Source organism: Phaenicophaeus curvirostris, assembly GCF_032191515.1.
Source record: "Phaenicophaeus curvirostris isolate KB17595 chromosome W unlocalized genomic scaffold, BPBGC_Pcur_1.0 scaffold_35, whole genome shotgun sequence".
NCBI classification, from domain to species: domain Eukaryota; kingdom Metazoa; phylum Chordata; class Aves; order Cuculiformes; family Cuculidae; genus Phaenicophaeus; species Phaenicophaeus curvirostris.
In genome coordinates, this window is record NW_027206664.1 from 859,936 (window position 1) to 884,761 (window position 24,826).

Consider the following 24,826-nt stretch of genomic DNA (forward strand, 5'->3'; position numbering starts at 1 on the left):
CATGGTTTATTGCCCACTAAGGCAATAATGTCTTTATTGTTTTCAGCTGACAAATCGCCAACTGGCCCCACATCCTCTCATAAGCCTGTCATGTACATTTGGCCAGTACTGTGACAGTGCTGCTTCGGGGCATGGGAATTTGTTTGTGACACATTATCACAAATAATAGCTTTTTAAGAATTTAAATAATTTTTATCCTTCTCTGTTCTATGTTGTTATGGCCCCTTTAACCCTATAATGACCCCTCATCCCCAAACTGCTATTTTGCAATAATGTAATTTAAAATCCTGTCATCGCTCTATGCTATGAGGTATAAATTTAGTGATACTTGTATCTGAAAAGCAGGCCTGCAAGAATGAAATATTTTTAAAAAGCTAAGAGAAGTCACCTTATTACTTAGATTAGGAAGTTTAGTGGGGATCAAGGAGGAAGGAAAGTACCAGAAGTGAAAAAGGATCAAGTCGGGGATTACTTGAGAACTGACACATACATGTCCATGGGACCTGGTGAAACGCATCTGAGAGCACTATGAGTTGACTCTTGGCATTGCAAGACCACTGTCTGTTGGATCACACCTTGAGAACTGCATCCAGATTTTGGGCCCCTGGACATAGGAAAGGTGTTGCTAAACTGGAAGAAGTTCATTGGAGGGCTGCCACAATAGTGGAGGCTGGAGAACTTGTAGGAAGATGGGATGAGAGAGCTGGACTTCTTTAGCCCAGAGAAGAGAAGGCTTCGGGGAAAGGCCATGGTAGGAGTTTCAGAGAAAGGGTTAGTAGCATTCCCACACATAGGAGGTCGTTGTTGAGAAGATGGAGCCAGTCTCTTTATAGAAGTGTGTGGCTGGAAGATGAGAGAGAATGGTCACAAACCAAAGTCACTAGGTTCCAGCCTCCTGAAAAAGACAATTTTTCATGGTTGGGGAAGCATTGGCACAGCAGCCCAGAGAAGTTGTAGAATCTCTGTCCCTGGAGGCTTTCAAGACCCAACTGGACAAACCCCTGGTCTGGCCTGGATTCAGTGTTAACCCTACTTTGAGCAGGAGGTTGGACTAGAGACCTCCTAAAGACCCTTTCAAACTTAATTATGACTGGCTGAAAAAGGAGAAACTGCTTTCAGTGTTCTAGTATAGTAAAGGACAACGTGATCTCCTGCATCCCCAGAACTGACTTGTATTGCACCTTAAGCAGCTTAACTGTGCTAACACCACAGTGGCAGAAATCCACCTCAAACCACCTTTCTGTGGACATAGGCATGTCAGTCTCATAACAGTCTTGGTACTGAAACACAAATACATAGTACTCTTTCTACTGTGGTTCATCAGTACCACAATTCATGTAATCAATAGCAGAGTACTAAACAGAAAAAAAAGTTTCATTCAAAATTCTGATTTTGGATGATGCATATGATGTATTTTACTGTTGACAAGAAGGCCGATAGGCTTTTGATGGTTTGCCTTCCTGCTGTTTATACCATATGAAATAATATTAATAGGTGATATTTTAGGCAGAGAATAAATTAACCATTCACATGGAATGGATAATCTAGTAAATTGTCATCGTTGATGTAGTATTTGAGCATAGAAAGTATTTTGGTTGGGTTTGTCTTTGGGAACATAAGAGTAATGACTAATAGGACTTCCTAGAGTATGTTATCTATACATGAACAGCAGTAAAATCTTCATACCATGTAACAACATTCTCCCCACATGCACACAAATAGTTTGGAGTGCTGACTAGCGTGCTAGTTTAATTAGTTTATACTTTCATTACCTGCTTTTTTAAAATAGGCTTTCATATTGGCTTTCATATAGAGTCATGTTGTAGCATAACTCCCTTTTGAAAGTATAGTGATTAAGTCTTCAAACTCAGTGAAAGATGTTTGTTACTTGCTATGCATTTTTCAAATTCTGCTATAGAAACAATATGAGCTAAATATTTAATCAGGCGTGTCAGAATTTGTGGTTTTTTATTGCTGCAGATAAATCTATTTTTTCTGAGCTAATACATGTGGCATCTGTGTCTTCAAAACCTTATTTTTTTCTCAGTAACATTAAACATTTATAGACTTCAGCTATCACTGAAGAGTAGCCATGAACAGGTTAAAACCTTGTGGGTCAGAATAAAAGACAGAGGAACCAATGGTAACCTTGTCTTTGGTGTATAGTACAGGCCACCAGATCAAGGATAGCAAAACGATGAAGCCTTCTTCCAGCTACAGGAGGCTTCACACTCGCAAGCTCTCATCCTACTGGGGAACTTCAACCACCCTGACATATGTTGGAAAAGTAGCACAGCAAGCTGTAGTCAGTCCAGGAGACGCCTGGAATGCATTGAAGATAATTTCTTCGTCCAGCTAAGAGAGACACCCACCCGAGGGGATGCAACACTGGACCTGATGGTCACTAATACAGTGACCATCACTGCAGTGATCACGCACTGGTGGAGTTCAAGGTCCTGAGAGATATGGGACAGGTGAGGAGTATAGTCAGGACCCTAATTTCAGGAAAGCAGACTTGCAGCTCTTCAAGGAGTTACTCAGTAGGACCCCTTGGGACATGGTCCTCAGGGACAAGGGAGCAGAACTGAGCTGGCAAATATTTAAGGATGCTTCTCATGAAGCGCAAGAGCACTCAGTCCCCATATGTAGGCAATCAGGAAGAAAAGGGAAGAGACTGGCGTGGCTGAGTCGAGACCTGCTGGTTAAACTCAAGAATAAGAGGGAACTGCACGGGCAGTACAAGCAGGGACAGGGAACCTAGGGAAAGTATAGGGACGCTGCCTGGTTGTGTAGGGATGAGGTCAGGAAGGCCAAGGTGCAGCTGGAGCTGAACTTGGCAAGGGAAGTGAAGACCAACAAGGAGGGCTTCAACAGGTATGTCAATCAGAACAGGAAGGTTAAAAAGAATGTACCCCCAATGATGGCTGAAAATGGTGACCTCGTATCAACAGACAAGGAGAAAGCTGAGGTACTTAACAACTTTTTTGCTTCAGTCTTCACTGAAAACTACTCTCCTCACCCCTCCTGGGTCATGGGACAACAAGATGGTGACCAGCAGCATAAACCTCCTCCCACAGTAGAGGAGTATTAGGTTTGTGACCACCTGAGGAACCTGAATATATATGTGTCAATGGGACCTGAGGAGATGCATCCCAGAGTCCTGAGGGAATTGGCTGATGTGGTTGCCAAGCCATTCTCCATAATATTTGAGAAGTCATGGCAATCAGAAGTCCCCGGTGACTGAAAGAAGAGCAACATTGTGCCCATTTTTAAAAAGGGTAGGAAAGACGACCCTAGGAGCTACCGACCTGTCAGCCTCACCTCTGTGCCTGGGAAGATCATGGAACAGATCCTCCTAGAAGCTATGGTAAAGCACATGGAGGATGGGGAGTTGATTAATTGTAGCCAGCGTGGCTTCACCAGGGGCAAGTCCTGTATGACCAACTTAGTGGCTTCTATGATGGGGTAACCACATCTGTGGACAGAGGTAAACCAATGGATGAGATCTATCTGGACTTCTGTAAAGCCTTTGACATGGTCCCCCACAACATCCTTCTCTCTAAATTGGAGAGCTATGGATTTGATGGGTGGACTGTTTGGTGGATAAGAAAGGGGTTGGATGGCCGTATTTAGAGAGTAGTGGTCAAAGGCACGGACTCCAGATGAAGATCCATGACAAGTGGTGTCCTTCAAAGGTCCATACTCTTCACATTCTATCCCTTTCCTGACATAGAGGGCAATGCCTCCACCCCTCCTTCCCAGTCTGTCCCTTCTGAACAGCCTGTAGCCATCAATAGCCACACTCCAGTCATGAGATTCGTTCCACCAAGTTTCTGTGATGGCAACTAGATCATAGCTTTCTAGTAGCATGGTAGCTTCTAGCTCCTCCTGCTTGTTACCCTAAGCTTCGTGCGTTTCTATAGAGGTGTAAGGGTCGGTCAAAGGATCGATTTCTGCCTCAGCATTTTCTCATCAGGTGCTAAGCCTGATAACTTGACTGTATGAATCACAGATGCAGGCCTTATGAAAACAGCCAAAGCTAGTACGCAAAGAATGTGTTGTACCTGCTAAAGCTGGTACAGACCAAATGCTTTGTACCTGTCTCCAAGCCTCCCTGCTACCCGTACCTACCTCCCTACTACTGTGAAAGATCCATGAAGCAAGGAGGAAAAAGACAGGAAAATTAATGATGGGGCTTACCACAGACCCATACCCCAACAGAGCATGCGTGAAGAACGGTTCAACCAGAGTTCAAGGTGATGATGACTACTGGCCTTCATCAGGAGACCCCAGGTGGACCACCGCAGCCAGAAGAAGCACATGCACAAGGGGAGGAGACCTGCCTCCAAAGCCGACCATGCCTCAGAATCTCTTCTCTTGGCATGTGTGGCCTGCTAGGTGGTGATTAGCACATCTCCACAGGCAAAGGCAGGTCGCAAGGCAGGTCACAAGGTGGATCACAGGTGTATTGACTACAGAAGAACAACGAAGCTGGTGAAGGGGCTGGAGAACAGGCCTTATGAGGAACGGCTGAGAGAGCTGGGGTTGTTTAGCCTGGAGAAGAGGAGGCTGAGGGGAGACCTCATTGCTCTCTAGAAGTACCTGAAAGGAGGTTGTAGAGAGGAGGGTGCTGGCCTCTTCTCCCAAGTGACAGGGGACAGGACAAGAGGGAATGGCCTCAAGCTCCGCCAGGGGAGGTTTAGGCTGGACATTAGGAAAAAACTCTTCACGGAAAGGGTCATTGGGCACTGGCAGAGGCTGCCCAGGGAGGTGGTTGAGTCACCTTTCCTCGAGGTGTTTAAGGGATGGGTGGACGAGGTGCTAAGGGGCATGGTTTAGTGTTTGATAGGAATGGTTGGACTCGATGATCGGGTGGGTCTCTTCTAACCTGGTTATTCTATGATTCTATGATTCTATAAAATACAGCTCTGAAGTAGCTGAATTTTCGAAGAAGATCTTCCCCACCATGAGATCACATCGATTGAAGACAGAAGCAGTGGAACGCCTTCTGGACTGGGACCCCCAGAGACGCTGGACGTCTGTGGACCTGTGGTAGTAGCTATAAACCCCTCTTTCTTCCCTTTTCTCCCCATCTTTTTCCTTGTTCTCTCTCTCTTTCTATTGCAAGCTGCTTTACGGGCACAATTAATAAAGTTCCTTTTTGGATTGAAATTTAGCTCCCTTGACTTGTTTTTTGCATTCCGAGATAATAGCTGAAATGTACCATCACGTGTCCGCTTAGGAGTGGACCGTGACATAAATTGGTGTCACGGACAGAATCTTAGAGTGCAAAAGGGGAGTTGAATTTTTTATTTTAGTGACACTTGAGAAAGAGTAAGAGCGACAACGTGTAGCCGTCGGCAGGTGCTTAACTTTCTCAAGTGGATTTGAGTTGGTTTTTTTCTGTTGTTTCTGATATTCTTTTTGAGATTGTTTTGTTTCTGAGTCTCTTGATGGGGAAAATGATGACTGAAAAGCAGGAGAATAGAGATTCTCAGTTAGTTAATAATAGAGATTTATTTTTTGCATTTTTTGGCTAAATATGATGCTTGACCCTCTCCTATTGGGGAAGATTGGGCTCGAGAGAATTGGAAAAATTTGCAGAGTATAATGGACTAAATTTCTTTACTGCAGAAATAGGCTGAGGTTAAGTTTTTACTACCAGGAAAAAACAGGGCAATAGTCTGCTCTGTTTTGGGTGCCAGCTTGGTCACAGCCACTAAAGACTATATTAGGCAGCTTAGTGATGAAGAAAAAAATCCTTAGAATCCTTAGAAAGCCTGGTGCACTGTCACCAAACAACAATTTCCAATCTGGAAAAGGAATTAGAGGATAAGGAAAAAGAAATCCATTCATTAAGGGTTGCTCTTGAAGTAAATCGTAATATCAGTACCACTAATTCACAGAACACTAGTTCACAAGATATAGTATCATCAAGACCTGAGGAAAAGGTTATCCGTCAAATTAACCTGATGTATCCACAAAAGGAATTGGAAGAGATGAGAAAACTTGATAAAAATTCCCCTCATTTAAGACCCTTAATCAAAACTGAATATTCTTATCTTAATGAGGAAGATACAGACCCCCATATAACCACCAAGGAAACGCCCTATCCTGCCACTGAACTGGCAAAATTGAAAAGGGAATATAGGCGTCTTATCAAAGAATATGAAACAGAATATGTGTGGCGTGTGTCTTTAACGGGGGGTTACCAAATTCAATTGAGTGAAAAAGAGGCTGAGGGTTATTGGGGCCATGTAGTTTTCTTAACAACAGGCAATCGCCGGACCCCGTGGTCCTTAACTCAGCATGCTGCTTACTGGGCTGGGGGGTTAAACCCTCTGAATAGGGGAGACCCCTTACCAATAACAGGCACAGCTGACCAATTACTAGAAAACGTACACAAAGCTGCTTGCCTGCAAATGATACATGAGAGAAAATTAATTCCCGGATGTGAATCACCAATGATGTTGCCCATTAACCCTGAAATTATGACTCCTTTGATAAGGGGACTCCTCAAATCACTTAAATCCACGGGGATGAGTCTCCAGAGAGCCATAGTGTCAATGGGTCCTGTGGGGAGGTTGGAGGCTTTTGTGTGCGGAGGTGATAATAGCAGAAATGCAGGCAGTACCATCACAAACTTGTACGCTAATTCCTCCGACTTTTCAACACCAGCCACGCTAGGTAATAGACCTTATCCTAGACCTAAAGTCTGGACATGGGGGAAGGTAGCACAAGAATTAATTGATTATAGTAGGAAATATTGTCTTGTGAAGCCTTTGGAAGAAAGATCAATTAATAAAATTCCTGTTTGGATTGAAATTTAACTCCCTTGACTTGTTTTTTGCACTCTGAGATCATAGCTGAAACGAACTATCACCTGTCTGCTTAGGAGTGGACCATGACAAGAGGCACTTCAGCTGGGCTGCTGGTTGCATCGCCTTCTTAGTGGACCCTTTATTACCTATAAGGTGTTCTGGAGAAATTTCCTCCCTGATACCTACTACCTCATGAATCTACCACTCATCTCCATAGGACTTCAACTGCATCACAGCATCCCCAGCATGCCCCTGGACAGCAGGTGGAGGGCCCATACCAGCACCCCATTCCATCCAACCACTGTCTGTCCTCCCACCGCTTGTCATAGGCTAGCCTGATATTATCCTCCTCCCCCTTCACGTCTAGTTTAAAGCCCTGCCAATGAGCCCTGCAAGCTCCTGGGCAAAGACCCTCCTCCCACTCTGAGAAAGGTGGCTCCCATTCAATACTTGTAATCCTGGTGCTGTGTAGGCCATCCCATTGTCGAAAAACCCAAAGTTGTTGTGATGACACCAGCCACGGAGCCATGTATTATTAGACTGGACCCATCTGTGCCTTACAGTGTCACCAATGAAATGGAAGGAGGGAAGAAACAATGACTTGGGCCACAGATTCCCTCACTAGCCATCCCAAGGCCCTAAAACCTCTTTTAATCCCCCTTGGGCTACGTACTGTGGCTTCATCCCCTCCCACATGGAGCAGCAGTAATGGGTAGTACTTTGAATGCCTCACTAGTTTGGGAAGTTTCCTAGAAATATCCCTTACTCAGGCACCTGTGAAGCATCAGACCTGTGTGTGAGTAGGGTCTGCTCGACATATTGGACCCTCTGTCACCCTCAGTAGAGTCTCCTACAACTATGACTCGCCTTTCCTTCCTCGTGGCAGTTATGGTAATACGGTGTGTGTGCCATTGCGATCTTGGCCCTGGCTGTGATGTAGATGCATCATTCTTGACTTTTTCCTCCAGCCCGTCCTCCACATCGAAAGCCTTAGATCTATTGTGGAGGAGATGTGGGCAAGGAGAGAGCTTGTTTTCTGCCTCGTTGGTGGACTTGCTTCTACTATTTCCTTTTGAGCTCTTGCCTACAACCTGATGGGGGAAGATACCAGATCCCTTCGATCCTGGGCTTTTTCCTGTGGCAGATTCTGTTCCTGTGTGTTCTGCACTCCTGCTCCAGAGGCTTAACAAGACTCATGGCCATCTCTTGCTCACCATCTCTTCCAACATATCCCCCTTTTTTGCTTTTGTGAATTACTAATATTCATCTTAATGCTCTATCAATCAAGCTTTACACTTATTTGATTAAGCAAGGCACACAAATCAATATGCTACAAAAAAATTTTTAATCCAAGGTCCAAATCCAGAAAAAAAATCCTGCAAATTTATTCCATTCATTCTGCATTTGCAATTTTACTGTTAAAACTTTTAGGGTGTTAATACTTTTATGTATAGATTCTGAATTATCTGATAAGTTCATCAAAAGACTAGATAAAGCTGACGATGTGGCATTTGTTTGATGGTGATGAACCAAAATGTGGTTTAAAATCATAGAAATATTCAGAGTTAACAACAGAAATTGTACACAGGCCACCAGAAATATGAGAAGGAATTCCTGCCCATGCTCTATTGCCACAAATAAAAAAAAATCCTCTTGGTAATAGCAGGGGCATGTTGTTGTATTTGGATATATTTGCAGACGTGTAATTACACTATGTAGAATCATTTCGATACACACTAAGTGAAGAATTAACATTTTTTATAAGTGTTACATTTTTGCCTATATAACTAAAATATTTACAAAAATCTACTTTTATCGCACCTAATAAAGAAATTTCTTGTGGTTCTATTCTTTCTGGAGGTAAATGAGCTACCAAGCCATCCCAATTGTCTGCACATAGAATCATACAATCAGTAGGTTGGAAAGGACCCACTGGATCATCAAGTCCAACCATTCCTATCAATCACTAAACCATGCCCCTCAGCACCTCGTCCACCCGTGCCTTAAACACCTCCAGGGAAGGTGACTCAACCATCTCCCTGGGCAGCCTGTTCCAGTGCCCAATGATCCTTTCTGTGAAAATTTTTTTCCTAATGTCAAGCCTGAACCTCCCTTGGCGGAGCTTGAGGCCATTTCCTCTTGTCCTGTCCCCTGTCACTTGGGAGAAGAGGCCAGCTCCCTCCTCTCCACAACCTCCTTTCAGGTAGTTGTAGAGAGTATCACATGTGAAACTGTTGATGCAAACAGATGTACATGTGTGGTCTGAACATATCTATTGGCAAACCTACAAAACAGTTGCTAAATGGATTGGTTGGTGTTCCTATTGACAAACACAAGGAGTCTTGCCCTGCCACATTAGCTAGGGTTACCCAGATGTTTTCTTTGGGTTGTGCGGGGATCCATGGAATGGTGGTTGTACAACACAAAATTCCTGCAATTATTGCAATGCAGGTCATACATATCTTGCTGGCATCCATTGCAGTCCACGATCTCTAGAGACACAAGCATACCCTCTTCCCCATATTATTAACGGCCATGGACCTTCCCATTGTCCCATTTCTAGTTTATGTATAATTACTTTAGGTTTACTCATGTTATCATTTGATTTAGTGATGAAATGTCACTCTATCGACAAGGATAGATCTATTCCAAAAGGAATGTCATCTTGACAATTTAAAAAATTTAAAACATCCACAGCTTTTGATAGTCTCTCGTGAGGGGAGTATCCTAGGCTCCTATTTTTTTTTTTGTTTTAACAACATATTTTTTAACGTACCATGAGCTCGTTCAACTAAGGCTTGCCCTGTCAGTGAGAGAGGAATGCCTGTGAGATGTGTGATTCCCCACTGTTGAAAAAAGGATTTTGTTATGTCAGAAACATATCCCGGGCCATTGTCAGTTTTTACTGGTTTTGGCACTCCCAAAAGAGCAATCGCATATAATAAATTGTTTTTTACATCTTTTGCCCATTCTCCCATGTTTGCAGAAGCAACAATGCAGGTAGAAAAGGTGTCAATCGACACATGTACATATTTTAGATGTCCAAACTCGGGGATGTGTGTTACATCAGTTTGCCTTATTTCAAGTGGACCCAATCCACGAGGATTTACACCATCAAAAGTAGCATTTGGGATTAATTGACAATCAGGGCACATCTGTACAATTTGTAGATCTTGCTCATGCGTCAACTGAAACATTTTCCCAAGGGCTGTACTACCTTGGTAATAGAAAGCATGTGACATATATGCTTGTTGTAATGTATCTGGAATGATTACAGGGGCTGCCAGAGCATCAGCTCGGCGATTGCCGTCAACCAAATATCCTGGTAAATTTGTATGAGAACGTCCATGCATTATAAAGTAAGGTTCGTGTCGATTGTCTAACAGATATTTCAATTCCTTTCAAAAAGCATATAGCTGTCCATTGTCTACATACTTTAAATAGGCATTCTCCAAGCATGAAACAATGCCAACAACAGAGGCTGAATCGGTAACAATGTTTATGGGTTGTGAAAACAGCTTAAAGCATCTAACAACTGCAGCCAATTCCACAATTTGAGGTGATCCTGACACTTGATAAATGTCTGATTTCCACATGCCTTGTTTGGTCCTCCAAACAATCACTGATTTTCCAGTTTTCCCTGATCCATCTGTAAAAAGTGTGAACGCCTCCTTCAGAGGGATATGACTTAATTTTGTGGCAGGAATTAAGCTTATGCACTCAAGCAAACTCAAAAGGGGGCTCGGAGGATAATGAATACTAATTTGTCCTTTAAACTCTGCTAATATAATTTGTTTAGATAAAGAATGTTGCAAAAGTCCACTTGTTGAGTCATTGGAACATAGATAGTAAAGGGATCTGTCCCATCCAATTCCAATAAACAATTGCGAGCCTTTTGAATTTTAACATAGCTAACATTTCATGCTGAGCTGTTATTGTTTTAGAAAACTGATGTGGTAAAAATATCCATTCTAAAGATCTAAATTTGTCAGACACACCTTCTACTCGCTGGGCTAAAACTCCAAACGGTTGGAACTTGGCTGAAATAATATATAATTCAATTGGGGTGTTTAAACATTTGCAAAATGTTTGTTTCTGACTAAGCTTTTTAGTGACCTTGTCCAATGCAACCAAAGAATCTTTGTCTAACTGCCTGGGAGAGGTTAAATCTGAATCTCCTTTTAACAACATAAACAAAGGATGTAATTCTTCTGTAGTGATGCCTAACAAGGGACATAGCAAATTTATGGCTCCTAACAATTTTTGCCCATCGTTCAATGTCTTTACAGAATATAAAAGTTTAACTTGAATGGTTTGTTCTTGAATTTTCCACCCCAAATATTTCCACGGAGGGATTTTTTTCTGGTGCGACACAAAGGCCTATTTGGGTAACTGCTGTTGTTACAGCTGCTACAGCCTTAGCCATCTGTTCTGGTGTCAACGCTGCAACTAAAATATCATCCATGTAATGATAAATCAGGGCTTGAGGATATAATTCACGAACTGGTGATAAAGTTTTGCTACAAACCACTAACAAATTGTTGGACTGATAAACATACCTTGAGGCAATACAGTCCAGGGATACCATTGGCTTGGTTCTGCCCTACTAATAGAAGGAATAGAAAAAGCAAAACGGATTGCATCCTTTGGATGTAAGGGAATGGTAAAAAAACAGTCTTTCAAATCTATGATGGTTAAGTCCCAGTTTTGAGATAACATTGTCAGTGAGGGCATTCCTGGTTGCAATGCTCCTGTAGGCTCAATAATCACATTTATTTTTTGCAAATCTTGTAATAAACGCCGTTTTCCTCTTTTCTTCCGTATTACAAACACTGGTGTGTTCCACGGGCTGCTAGTTGGAACGATATGTCCAGCTTGTAATTGTTCTTGCACTAAAGCTTTAAGGTGGTGCAGTTTCTCGTTGCTAAGAGGCCACTGTTTCACCCAAATTGGGTCATCTGTAGTCCAGGTATGAGGAAGGTTTGTCTGCACCGCAGTGGCCCCCATTAAAAATAGGTGCTCAAAGTATGATCCCATTGTGCTGTGCAGTCTCTACCCCATAAGACAGTGGGAAGTGACGGAAAGTATGATTTGACAGTTGCCACACGACCTTTGGGTCCATATATGATTATGGAGTGTAAACTTCATTGTGGGCTGGTCACACCCCCTACCCCCTTCAGAGCAGTAAGTGCTTCAGTCAATGGCCAATCTGTTGGCCATTCTGTTAAAGAAAAAACTGTTACATCGGTTCCACTGTTTATAATACTGGTAAAACAATGTTCTTTGTTGCTCTGTGAGTGTCATACTTTGCAGGTTAACCTTGGCGATGATTTTTGTATTTTCTGTGCCCATAGAATCGTGGGTCGGTCAGTCGAGCCGAAGCCTCCTTCTCCCCATATGCAATTTGCTGCATGGGGTACAATTGCTTGAAAACAAATCAGCTGAGCAATTCCAGTGCTCTTTGGTATAACGCAAGGAGGCATAGGCATCCAAGCCATTAGAATCATAGAATCATAGAAAAACCAGGTTGGAAGAGACCCACTGGATCATCAAGTCCAACCATTCCTATCAAACACTAAACCATGCACCTCAGCACCTTGTCCACCCGTGCCTTAAACACCTCCAGGGAAGGTGACTCAACCACCTCCCTGGGCAGCCTCTGCCAGTGCCCAATGACCCTTTCTGTGAAGAGTTTTTTCCTAATGTCAAGCCTAAACCTCCCCTGGCGGAGCTTGAGGCCATTTCCTCTTGTCCTGTCCCCTGTCCCTTGGGAGAAGAGGCCAGCACCCTCCTCTCTACAACCTCCTTTCAGGTAGTCGTAGAGAGCAATGAGGTCTCTCCTCAGCCTCCTCTTCTCCAGGCTAAACAACCCCAGCTCTCTCAGCCGCTCCTCATAAGACTTGTTCTCCAGCCCCTTCACCAGCTTTGTTGCTCTTCTCTGGACTCGCTCCAGAGCCTCAACACCCTTCTTGTGGTGAGGGGCCCAGAAATGAACACAGGATTCAAGGAGCGGTCTCACCAGTGTCGAGTACAGAGGGAGAATAACCTCCCTGGACCTGCTGGTCACACCATTTCTGACAAGCCAAGATGCCATTGGCCTTCTTGGCCACCTGGGCACACTGCTGGCTCATGTTCAGTCGGCTGTCAACCAACACCCCCAGGTCCCTCAACATCAGCCAGCCTCCAGTCCAGTGGAACTTCCCCAGTCTTCCAGGACTGTTGGAAGATGATGGAAAGGGGTTTGGCCAGCACATCCGCCAGCTCCTTCAATACCCTTGGATAAATCCCATCCGGCCCCATAGACTTGTGGGTGTCTAGTCGGGCTAGCAAGGCTCTGACCACCTCCTCTTGGATCATGGGAGCCTCATTCTGCTCCTCTAGCTCCTGGGTTTGTACACAGAGGGAACGTCTTTCTTGACAATTAAAGACTGAGGCAAAGAAGGCATTAAGTACCTCAGCCTTTTCCTCATCCCCTGTCACTGTTGTTCCTTCTGCGTCCAATAGGGACCGTATGGTCTCCCTAGTCCTCCTTTTATTACTTATTTATAGAAGGATTTTTTGTTATCTTTCGCAGACTTTGCCAATCTGATTTCTAGTTGGGCCTTAGTCCTTCTGATTTTTTGTCTATACAATCTCACTTCCCTCCTGTAGCCCTCCCAAGAGGCCTGTCCCCTCTTCCAGAGCCCATAAACATTTCTCTTCTTCTTGATATCACTCAAGATCTCTCTGTTCAACCAAGCTGTTTCTTCCCCTGCCGGCTTTTTTTCCGGAACATGGGGATGGCTTTCTGCTGAGCTGCTAGGATTTCCTTTTTGAAGAGCTCCCAGCCCTCATGGGCTCCCTTGCCCTTAAGGACTGTCTCCCATGGGACTTTGCCAACCAGCCTTCTGAACAGTTCAAAGTCTGCCCTCTGGAAATTTAATGCTACTGTCCTGATAACCACCCTCTTCACCTAGAACAGAAAACCCTATCATCTCATGATTGTTTTGTCCTAGGCATCCTCCTACTGCCACATCCCCCACAAGGCCTTCTCTGTTCACAAACAGCAGGTCCAGGAGGGCACCTTCCCTTCTTGGTTCATTCACTAGCTGTACAAGGAAGTTGTCTTCCACACATTCTAGGAACCTCCTAGACTGCTTCCTTTCTGCTGCATTGTACTTCCAGCAGATATCAGGAAGATTGAAGTCTCCCACAAGAACAAGAGGCATTGATCTAGAGACTAACCCCAGCTGTTTATAGAAGAGCTCATCAGCTGCTTCTCCTTGGCTGGGTGGTCTGTAACAGACTCCCATCACAAAATCTACCTTCTCTTGAGCCCCTTTGATTTTAACCCACAGGCACTCAATCTCCTCATCGCCACAATCCATCTCAACGGAGTCCAAGTCCTCCCTTACAAAGAGGGCGACCCCGCCTCCTCTCCTACCCTTCCTATCCCGCCTGAAGAGTTTGTACCCCACCATAGCTGCACTCCAGTTATATGAATCACCCCACCACGTTTCCGTGATGGCAACGACATCATAGGCTCCTTGCCCTACGACAGCTTCCAGCTCTTCCTTCTTCTTCCCCATGCTGTGTGCATGGGTGTAAAAGCACTTCAGCTGAGCTGCCGAGCCTTCAGCCCTCTTAGAGGGAACAGAGTTCATTCCCAATTGCCTGGTCACTGGAGTAGCTAGCTCCAGAGTTCCAGTATCTCCCTTACCACCCCCAGGTGTGTTCTCCCCCACTTTCTGTGTGGTGATGTACTGGTGGTCCTCCCCAGCACACCCTCTCCCAATCACCAGTGCCCCACATCCAGGCTCGCTCCTGTCTAGCCTGGTTTCAACCCCCTCCCCCTTCACATCTAGTTTAACGCTCGATTTATGAGCTTAGCTAGGTTTTTAGCAAGGGCTTTAGTCCCCCTAGGAGACCCACGTGTCCCATCCTTAGCAACAAAGCCTGGGGGTGCGTGAGCCACCTCATGATCAAAGAAGCCAAAGCCCCTCTCCTCACACCAGGCTCAGAGCCAGGCCTTAATCAAATTCTTCTTCCTGACTTCCTGCTCCTCTCTGTTTAGCCTTGGGATGGAGCAGAATATTATTTGTGCCCCAGAGCCCTCCATCATTTTCCCAAGGGCCCTGAAGTCTTTCTTGATGGCTTTGGTCTTTCTGTTTACTAGATCATCGTTACCAGTTTGGACTATCAGAGGATAGTAGTCTGTCTCGTGGACAAGGGAAGGAAGATTTCTAGCCTCCTCCTTCACTGATGCCCCCAGTAAGCAGCAGACCTCTCTGTGGAGCGGGTCCGGTCTGCAAATGGGTCCCTCCATTCCTTTTAGGAGGGAGCCCCCTACAACAATCACCCTCCTCTTCTTCTTGATGGAGGATGTATTTATCTTTTTCTGAGGATGGTGCGGCCTAGGGAAGGATTCTAGGCTGTGGGAACCATCATCCTCATCCTCAGGATTGGATTCCACCTGCAGCACGTGATACTTTTTCAGCAGGGGGATCTGGGGCTTTGCTGTCTGGTTGAGGGGAGCAGGTTTCCTTCGTCTGGCAGGAACTTGCTGCCATTCCCCATCTCTTGTGACCCCAGCCTTGCAGTTTGCAGGTGGATGGTGTTTGGACACACCAGCTCCAGCAGGCTGCTGAGTTAGTGAGAGGGCACTACTCCACTGGTCTATCTCCCTCTCACACTCCCTGATGGTCCTCAGCCTCTTTACCTCCTCCCTTAACTCCTCCACCATGTGAAGGAGTTCCCCCACTCGAGCGCAGCTTTCACAAGTGGAGCCAGTAACAGAGGCACGAGCTGGTGTGGGAGGGGGGCCCTGCCTGCAGCCCAGGGTCTGGGGAGCTGCATGCACCCACTGTGGCTCTGTCTGGGTGGCAGCATCCATCCTGCCTGCTGCAGCACACGGAGCAGCTTTAATCTTCTGCCGGGTGGCCACCATGGTCTTGCGTGTCCTCTGTCCAGTCTCTAGGTCCTCTCTGCGCCCTGCCTGCTCAAACAGCCCAGCACCCCTCTGCCACACTCCAGGTCACGGTGCTCCCTAGGGAGCGTTTAAATCTCCCGCGGTAGCCGCCGGGACCGCCCCCTCCCGTCAGGCACCGCGCGGGACCAGCGTGTGGGGGCTGTCAGGACCCCCGCCTGGATTTTTCTGGGATTTTCCCGGCTCAGGGAAGCTCCCACCGCCTCAGAATGTCCACCCCACCTCAGAACTCGCCGTCCTGCTGCCGGGTGCTGCCGAAGAAGCCGAAGAAGTGTATCATACAGTCAAAATGTTGTCACACAGAGATATAATTCTACCATAGAGATGGAATATGAAACAGTATCCAAGAATTTGTTATTTTAAATGAGATTTTGTATTGGATGAAAAGAAATCTAAAATGTATTTGTTAAAGCAGACTGCACAATGAACCTGCAATAATTTGCGCTAAAAACGTCAGTGCTTTATAAAGGGCTTGCATCGCAGATGTCTAATCATTGAACTATTTTGGGGGGTCAGTCAGTAGGTCAGTATGAGGAACATCCTGAACAACCAGTCATAAACATGAGAATTCTATTTTTACAGCAGGTTGATCTCAGTTTCTGACTGGACAAAATTCCCATTAGCATTATTGTCCAAAATGTGGATCCATTGCCCAGTGTGCAGTAAACCAACAACTACATCACCGAGAGACACATTGTTTTTTCAGGTTTGCGCAAATCCTGGGTGCTTGGAGTTTTCCCTCAAATCAAGCATGACTCAGGGGGTTCATTACCGTCATTTATACACAAAGTTAAACAAGTCCATACATTATTCATCATGCATGTAACCACACATTTACATATAATTATAATAAATTCCAAGTCATTCCTTGCACCTTCTGCACATGCTCTGAGGATGTCTTTAGAGTATCTGGTGGTCATCACCCCAAAAATTACCTGCCAAGTTCACCTAATACTCCCAATCTCCTCCCAATTACTGGCAATATCTCTAAACTGCTGGCTTGGAACTTCTTAATTTAATTAAGTGTCAAGCTCCCCATTCAAGAGTCATGCTAATAAATTGCACTATTATCTAACCATACAGCTGAACAAATTTTAATCCCCTATCACAAAAATTATGGAAGATAATAATTAACTGGGACCCTTCCTGTGTAAGTCTCCTGCCTGTCTGATGATACTAAGATATTTTTTAAGATGTTAAAATCTTGTGGGCTTTTATCAACAGCACCAATGGGAATTGTCCCTGGAAAAGGCCATGGCTGGTATCTCACTGGCTGGAATTGTCCCTGGAAAAGGCCATAGACTGGTATCTCACCATCCATGAGGACGTAGCTAATATTTGAGGGAGAGAAATCAGGTCCACAATGCTTCTGGCCAGGTCACCACAATAAATACAGAAAGACACATAAATGATGATTGTTGCGAGGAAAGCAGCCATAGTCAAGACCACACCCAATGTGAGTTTAGATCTTGCTCAGTTTATTACGAACCCGCCACCAACTTTTATACACCGCGTTACAGTCTACGCGTAAAGTGCTTATTGGTCTGTGTCCACTACTCACACACTGATTGGTCAGCAGTTACTACGTGCTACGTGCCTATTGGTAGTGATTGCCAAGCATGCTCTGTTCTTGTTCCACCTTGCGTTCAGCTGTACTACTTACTACATTACCCACCTTGCCTTGCTACAAGCCAACTTCCTCTAAATGTCAAGGTTATTCTGAGATTGAGGTGCTGCCAAAATAGCAAACCTTAAAGAGCCAGCGTCCTGATGCCCTTTCCTTCTTAATCAATCCTCTACAATTCCCCCTTTTTGTTTTTTTTTTTTGCTCTATCAACACTTGATTTAACCACTTTCCTGCTGCTCCTTATCCACTATGTAACAAGCAAGGTACAATTAACAATTATTACAACCAGTATCATTCCTTTAACCGTCTCCGAGGGCCATTCAAAGAGTTCCAGGTTTCTAAGCCATTTATCCAGTCCCAGGTTATTACTAATTCGAAATTTTTTCAAATAGCTTCTCATCTGGTCAGATATCACCCAGACGTTAGTCTTTGGTTGCGATGGAATCTATGCAGCAATACCATAGATTACTGTTAGCATCTAAACTCCTCTAATCATGCTCATTGTTCTCATTCTCTTCCTGATTCGTAACAGAGTTAGTCCTTTCCACTGTACTAACGCGGGTCCATTTACTGGGCACCCACAAGGGTCCTGTCGGAGTAAGAACACACATATATCCTTGTCCGTTAAATAATACATCACTTGGTCCCTCCCAGATTCCTGACTTGGGATTTCTGTAATAGACTGGCATAGTTGACAAAGTTTGTCCTGCTTGTGCCTGAGTATAATGTATAATTACTGGTGGCTCCTTACTCTCCCCAAACAAGCATAAATGATTTAAAACAAACAAGGTTTTGTTTAAACGCTCCTTGGGGTCTAGAATGTCTTTAAATTTATTCAGATAATCTTTCAGGGTACGATGTGCCCGTTCAATAATACCTTGCCCTGTGGGATTATTTGGGATCCCTGTCTTGTGCTGAACTCCCCACGTGTTCAAAAACTGCTCTACTACTTTGCTGACATACGCTGGTCCATTATCTGTTTTAATAGTTTCAGGGACACCCATTATAGCAAAACAAGATGTCAAATGTCGGCAAACATGAAGAGCCTTTTCACCAGGCTGAGTGGTTGCCCATACCATTCTAGAATAAGTATCTATAGACACATGCACATATTTTAACCTTCCAAACTCCGGTACATGAGTAACATCCATCTGCCATAATTCTAATGCTTTTAACCCACGGGGGTTGACCCCAATCCCTAATCCCGGACCATGATGACTGCATTGCGGACAGCTTCTAACTATTCCCTGAGCATCAGTGATTGAAAGTTTAAACTGTCGTTGTAAGCCTCATGCATTTTGATGAAACTGTTCATGTGCCATTCTAGCTAACTCAAACTGATTAAGAGGAGCCCTTGGCTGACCAATCGTTACCAACTGATCTGCCCGATCATTCCCCAGGCCCAAACCATATTGCCACTTATGGCTTCTTATATGAATGACACAATATTGAGCAGTTCGTAATATCAGTGTTTTTCGTAACTGCTGAAACAGATCAAACAATCGTCTATTAGAAATATCTTGTAAGAAAGCGTCCTCTATTTGTTGGACAACTCCAGCCACATACAATGAGTCCATGACCACGTTTACTGGATGATGTAACCACCGTTTCATAGCCCAACAAACAGCAGTTAGTTCTAATGTCTGCAAGGTGTCGCCCGATTCCGCGTTGAGTATCTGGTGAGACCAATGTCCATTATGTTCCCAAGTAACTGCTGCTCGGCGAGATCGTTTACCGGCATCAGTAAAGACCGTCAAGGCCCCTTGTATGGGTTTTTCCTTAGAGCGAGGAATAGAGATCCATTGATAATTCCTTAGAAGGTGTCCAATCTTTTCCACTGGCATTTCTGTAGATACATGTCCACTATACCCCAGCAACGCAAGTTGTAAAGGTATAGAATGTCGCATGCACCATTCCCAGTCGGCCACTGTTATTGGAATGTGGATGCTGTTGGGCTCATTTCCACTTAATGCCAATGTTCGTGATCGTCCCTTTCTGATTACTTCTCCGACAGCCACAAGTCGCAGTTGAACATTTGTCCTTGGTTGACTGGACAGAAATACCCACTCCAAAATCTGGAGGGAATTTCCCCCTTTTTGTTTTTTTTTTTTTTTTTTTGCCAATGTCATACAGACAAGTGTAAAGACACGATGATCAGTCGCAATGGCTCATCTAAAAGACGTCGAGAAGCCCAACGCGAGCTAATCAATTGTCCCAAGTGGGTGACACATTGTTTCTGGTTTTCTGTAAGTTGTAGGCGCTTGGATGCATCAGTCCCACGCAGCAGTGGCAAAAGTGGTGCAATGTCGTCGTTATTGTGGCAAAATATCCACTCAATAATTCGTAATGAATCTTTTGAATTTTCCTCTATAATTGCCTCAATTATCCCTAAAGGTTGTCTGCACTAGGACCCAGCAGCCGCTGACTAGTTCCAGTGAGACTGGAATGCACAGTGTTCTCACAACATTCCCCTAGAGAGATAACACCGTTAACTCCTCTGGACTTCTTCAAGGCTGAAAGAAAAAAAAACTTAGAAAGGAAGGAGAAGGGCGGGTTGGCGGGGGGCACTCACACACTTACAACTGCATGTTTTGCTAGGCATTTTAAAACTTTTTCTTCTGTAGCCTTTCATTCCAAATATCCCCAGGTAAATTTACCTGTTTGCCGGCTTAGTGGACATTTGAGATTGAAAGGTCCCAGAGATATATTTTCAAGGTTAATCTAAGCCAATTTTTAAGTCTTACAAACGTTTGAAGCGCTTCAAACACACACACACATATGCACACAACCACTCATTTCTCAGCTAGCCGAATACATTCGTACAATGTTGGCCATCACTATCGGATCCACAATTTTTCTTATATCGATTGTCTAACAAATATTTCACTTATGGTAGTCTTTTGTAGTTTCTGTATTGATAGAATCACGGACTGGTCAGTTGAACCACAGCCTCTGTCTCTTCATGGGGTGCAATTGCTGAAAAACAAATCAGATGAGTGATTCTAGTGCCCTTTGATATAGTCAGAAGGCATAGGCATCCAAACTATTACTTGCATCGCTCTCGTAAAGTCAGCATCAGTTAATTCTGGTAAAATAAACAATCTTTGTAACAGGTGATCATGCAATTAACAGTGCAGTAAGTCCATCTTTGCATTCTTTAAGGCTAATTGTTTAAGCAACACTTATCTAGCAGCGATATTGTCTGCCTGCTTATTTAAGGCCTCTTGTAGTTTGTCTAGAAAAGTCATGTGAATAACGCATTATCACAAACACAGGTGCATTCCAAGGACTATTAAATGGGACTGTATGTCCATGATCTATTTGCTCTTCCACTAAATTTTGCAATGTACCCAATTTTTTCAGTCATTCTTTTTTTTTTTTTTTTGAGTTTGTAGGGACTAAACCAAATGTATTTCAGGGATTCTTATAGACTCAAATCCTTGTGAGCCATGCTCTACAGAGTCAGCTTGGAACACAGCTGCTTTGAACAAAATTAAATACACTATCCGGCTATCTGTTGGTATTAATACTAGTGGAAATGGTGTTCGTAACACTAGTGGAGACAGCATCCATACCCTTGCCTGAATTATTCCAGTACAGCCTGCATCAATGACCCCAGGTAAAACAAAGATTCCCAATCGAGTTATTGACAATCATTCTAATTACAAGTTAGTAAAGCCACCCTCCAATGGTCCTTTTACGTTCCATGGTATTGTGTGAAGTGCAGACGATTGCAGCACTACTGCGATGGTGGTGATCACATCTATCTCTGTGCTGCATCTGGTTCTTGCTCTGAGGTGAGAGCTGCTGCTTGCCGCGGAGGCGTCTGTGTTGGTACGTGCCTCTGAACCATGCTTTGCTCCTGGTTTTCTGACAATACTGTCCTGTTCTTATCCCATTTTGATTTACACCAACTGGTAAAATGTTTGCCCTTTCCACACCGAGGGCAGATTTTAGGCCCTCTCTCCTGGCGTTGTGTGTGGCAGTCTCTTTTAAAATGTCTCTCCTTGCCGCATCTCTGACAGAACGTATTTCTGTCCCAGATTACAGTCAGGGCAGCAGCTACGAGCTGTGCTTAATAGGTAAATGATCCCAGCTGTTGTTGTAGGAGTTTTCAGACCACACCATATCTTTCCATATTCGTCATTAGAGGATTTTTTGTCAGTGATTACAAAATTAAGGCTTCTGTAACTGCTCGGTTGTCTTACTTGCTTGTCAAGCACATCCTTTCATCTATCTATAAACACCATATATGGGTCATGCCTGTTTCAACTTTCTAACATCCGGTATCTTTGTAAGTATTTGATAAACCAAAAAGCTGCATCTGTTGTAAAATTGCATTATTTAAGCTGTCTTGACTCTTGAACTGCTACCAACGTTGTTTAATTGAGCCATTTCTTATCGTATCTGTTAACAGTCCCTTCTGCAATGCTGAAAACTGTTTGAGTTTTGCAGCAGCAGGCGGCCCCCCCTCAGCCCAGGGCAGAGCCCCCCCCCCCCCCCGGCGAACCGTTCCGCGGGAGCTGGAGGGGTGGGGGAGTGGCCCTCGGCCAGGTGGCTTGGTTCTCTTCTTACAGTTTTTGGAATCTCCTTTATCGCTTCGTCACTAATTGGTTCCCAGTGCAAACTGCCATGCTGCGCACAGATCAAAGCTTGCAATATTTCAACTTCTCCCTGCTGCTGTGCCTCCCTCCTGGCTTGCACCCGTAGGTCTGACAGTGAGGGGGTGAATCGGGCTTCTTGTTGGTGTCTATCGGACCCAGATCAAAGGGATTGTCAGCCCTCCCGTCGGGGGGTGCAGAGGCAAGCGCAGCCAGTTTAGAGAGGTGGGAGGTTAGTACAGTTGTTGACGATCCTGCACTCAGCTTGAAATTATCGCTCTGCTTTTTAGAGCCGACATGCGTCTTTAACACTTCAAAAACTTTCTGCCATTCCACGTCAAAATAAATCTTTGGGTCTTCAAAACAACCCCATTTAAGTCCCCAGTCAGAAAGCTCAAAAGGCTTTTTCTTGCTCACGCCTGCCTCTCTCTTAGAGAGAATATCAACCAAAAGCGTGAGTGCCGCGTATCGACCCATCTGCGCGGTCTTACCGGTGCGAGGCTCCTCCCCGGTGCACTCGGTCCCAGAGCTTCAGCTGTCTGCTACCCAGCAGCAGATGCCTACTCGCTCTGCTCTCCCCTTCTCCGTCTGCTCCCCGTTTTTAGCAGATTTGAGAAGTTCTACGCGATCCTTCTTCCCCTGGATCCTGCCATGTCCCTGTTCATGGGTGCCAATATGTTGCGAGGAAAGCAGCCGTAGTCAAGACCACACCCAATGTGAGTTTAGATCTTGCTCAGTTTATTGCGAACCCACCACCAACTTTTATACACAACGTTACAGTCTACGCGTAAAGTGCTTATTGGTCTGTGTCCACTACTCACACACTGATTGGTCAGCAGTTACTACGTGCTACGTGCCTATTGGTAGTGATTGCCAAGCATGCTCTGTTCTTGTTCCACCTTGCGTTCAGCTGTACTACTTACTACATTACCCACCTTGCCTTGCTACAAGCCAACTTCCTCTAAATGTCAAGGTTATTCTGAGATTGAGGTGCTGCCAAAATAGCAAACCTTAAAGAGCCAGCGTCCTGATGCCCTTTCCTTCTTAACCAATCCTCTACAGATGATAAGGTTACAACTCATCCCATTAAAAAGGAAGGAATTCCAAAATTACATCCCTATCTGCTAGCAAAAAGAAATACAGAAGCTGGTGATTTTCCTTTTCCTTTGCCTGTTGCTCTCCCATCCCCCTTAAAACTATTTCCTTCTGCCAAAAATTATTTAGGTAGTTTTGTTTGATTTTAATGAAGGAATTGTGGGTTCCTCCTGCTGGTAAACTGATCTGCAGTAGGTAAGCAGCTGATGTTGCATTATGGCTGAGAAGCCCAACTTCAGGAACTGATAAATCCCCCTAAAGCTCAATATGTCCTGCCAGAAGTCAGGAATTAGCTTGATAATGTTAGGACTGAAATGTTGCTTTTAAGCAGTGGACATCCCATCCTTCCACAGCCCCTTGGGCATAGGTGTTGCAATGTCCTATATACCATATATTCAGCATCCCAAAGGCAGTAGATCCACACGTGGGATGTACCTTGAGGTCTACAGGCAAATCAGGACCACTGGATGAAACCAGAAAGTAGCTGTCTCCATCTCTGCTCTGGACTCCAGAGATCTACACTTGTCCCCAAGGGGCAAAAGGACTCTTACCAAGAAGCCAGAAGGGCTCATCAATAGAGCTTTAAATTAGATCTGAAGGGGGAGGATGACAAATCCAGGCTTGATAGAAAAAGGCTTGGGAATGGCACTCCAGTGTCTGAGGAATGGTGTGCTCATGAGGCCCTTTGGTCTGCCACCTCAGAGGAAGTGGGGGATAGCACTCCAAGTGGCAGCACACATGCAAAGGTTATTGATGGGTAAGAAATGACAGTGAGTAGTCACTTAGGAAATAAGACTATTCCCCTCAGGAGTGTAGAGGGATCAACAGCCCAACTGAAGTGCATCTACACCAATGCACTCGGCATGGGCAACAAACAGGAGGAACCAGAAGTCATTGTAAGACAAGAAGACTACAATATAATTGTCATTACGGAAATGTGGTGGGACGACTCACATAACTGGAGTACTGCTATGTCTGGCTATAAACTCTTCAGGCGGGATAGGAGAGGAAGGAGAGGCGGTGGGGTAGCCCTCTACGTTAGTGTTTTGATAGCCTTGAGCTCAATGCTGATGATGATAGAGTCTATGGATAAAAATCAGTGGAATGCCCAGTAAGGCAGATATTGTCCTGGGAGTCTGCTATAGACCACCCAGCCAGGAAAAAGAGGCTGATGAGTTATTCTACAAGCAACTGGGAGAAGTCTCACAATCTCTAGTCCTTGTCTTTGTTGGAGACTTCAACTAACCAAATGTCTGCTGGAAGTATAATACAGCAGAGAAGAAACAGTCAAAGAGGTTCCTGTAGTGTGTGGAAGACAACTTCCTGACACAACTGGTGAGTAAACCAATTAGGGAAGATGCCCCACTGGACCTGTTGTTTGCAAACAGGGAAGGCCTTGTGGGGGATGTGACAATTGGAGGATGCCTTGGGAACAGTGATCATGATATGATAGAATTCTCAGTTTTAGGAGAATCATAGAAAAATAGAATCACTAGGTTGGAAAAGACCTCTTAGATGATCAAGTCCAATCATTCCTATCAAACACTAAACCATGCCCCTCAGCACCTCATCCATCTGTCTTTTAAATACCTCCAGGGAAGGTGACTCAACCACCTCCCTGGGCAGCCTCTGCCAGTGCCCAATGACCCTTTCTCTGAAAAATTTTTTCCTAATGTACAGCCTAAACCTCCCCTGGCGGAGCTTGAGGCCATTGTCC

At 44.6% G+C, this 24,826-nt stretch overlaps 1 protein-coding gene and 2 long non-coding RNA genes across 3 annotated transcripts in view; 2 read left to right on the forward strand and 1 right to left on the reverse strand.

The window, feature by feature from the left end:
• The window catches only part of LOC138733840 (uncharacterized), a 252,031-nt gene that overhangs the window by 64,332 nt on the left and 162,873 nt on the right, over window positions 1-24,826 (forward strand). The window lies entirely within an intron of this gene.
• Window positions 5,598-6,830, forward strand: LOC138733848 (uncharacterized). Its single transcript, XM_069881355.1, has 2 exons — window positions 5,598-6,606; window positions 6,679-6,830. The coding sequence occupies exons 1-2, from the start codon at window positions 5,973-5,975 to the stop codon at window positions 6,828-6,830; spliced, it is 786 nt and encodes a 261-aa protein (XP_069737456.1). The 5' UTR covers window positions 5,598-5,972.
• On the reverse strand, window positions 17,202-23,063 carry LOC138733845 (uncharacterized). Its single transcript, XR_011339477.1, has 2 exons — window positions 22,506-23,063; window positions 17,202-20,389 (listed from the first exon to the last, which is right to left on the reverse strand). It is a non-coding gene; the product is annotated as an uncharacterized lncRNA (long non-coding RNA).

Coding starts and splice junctions, on each gene's coding strand:
- LOC138733848 (XM_069881355.1), top strand. CDS start 5,973: ATGTATCCACAAAAGGAATTGGAAGAGATGAGAAAACTTGATAAAAAT. Junction 6,607..6,678: donor GGAGGCTTTTGTGTGCGGAG/GTGATAATAGCA, acceptor TTTCAACACCAG/CCACGCTAGGTAATAGACCT.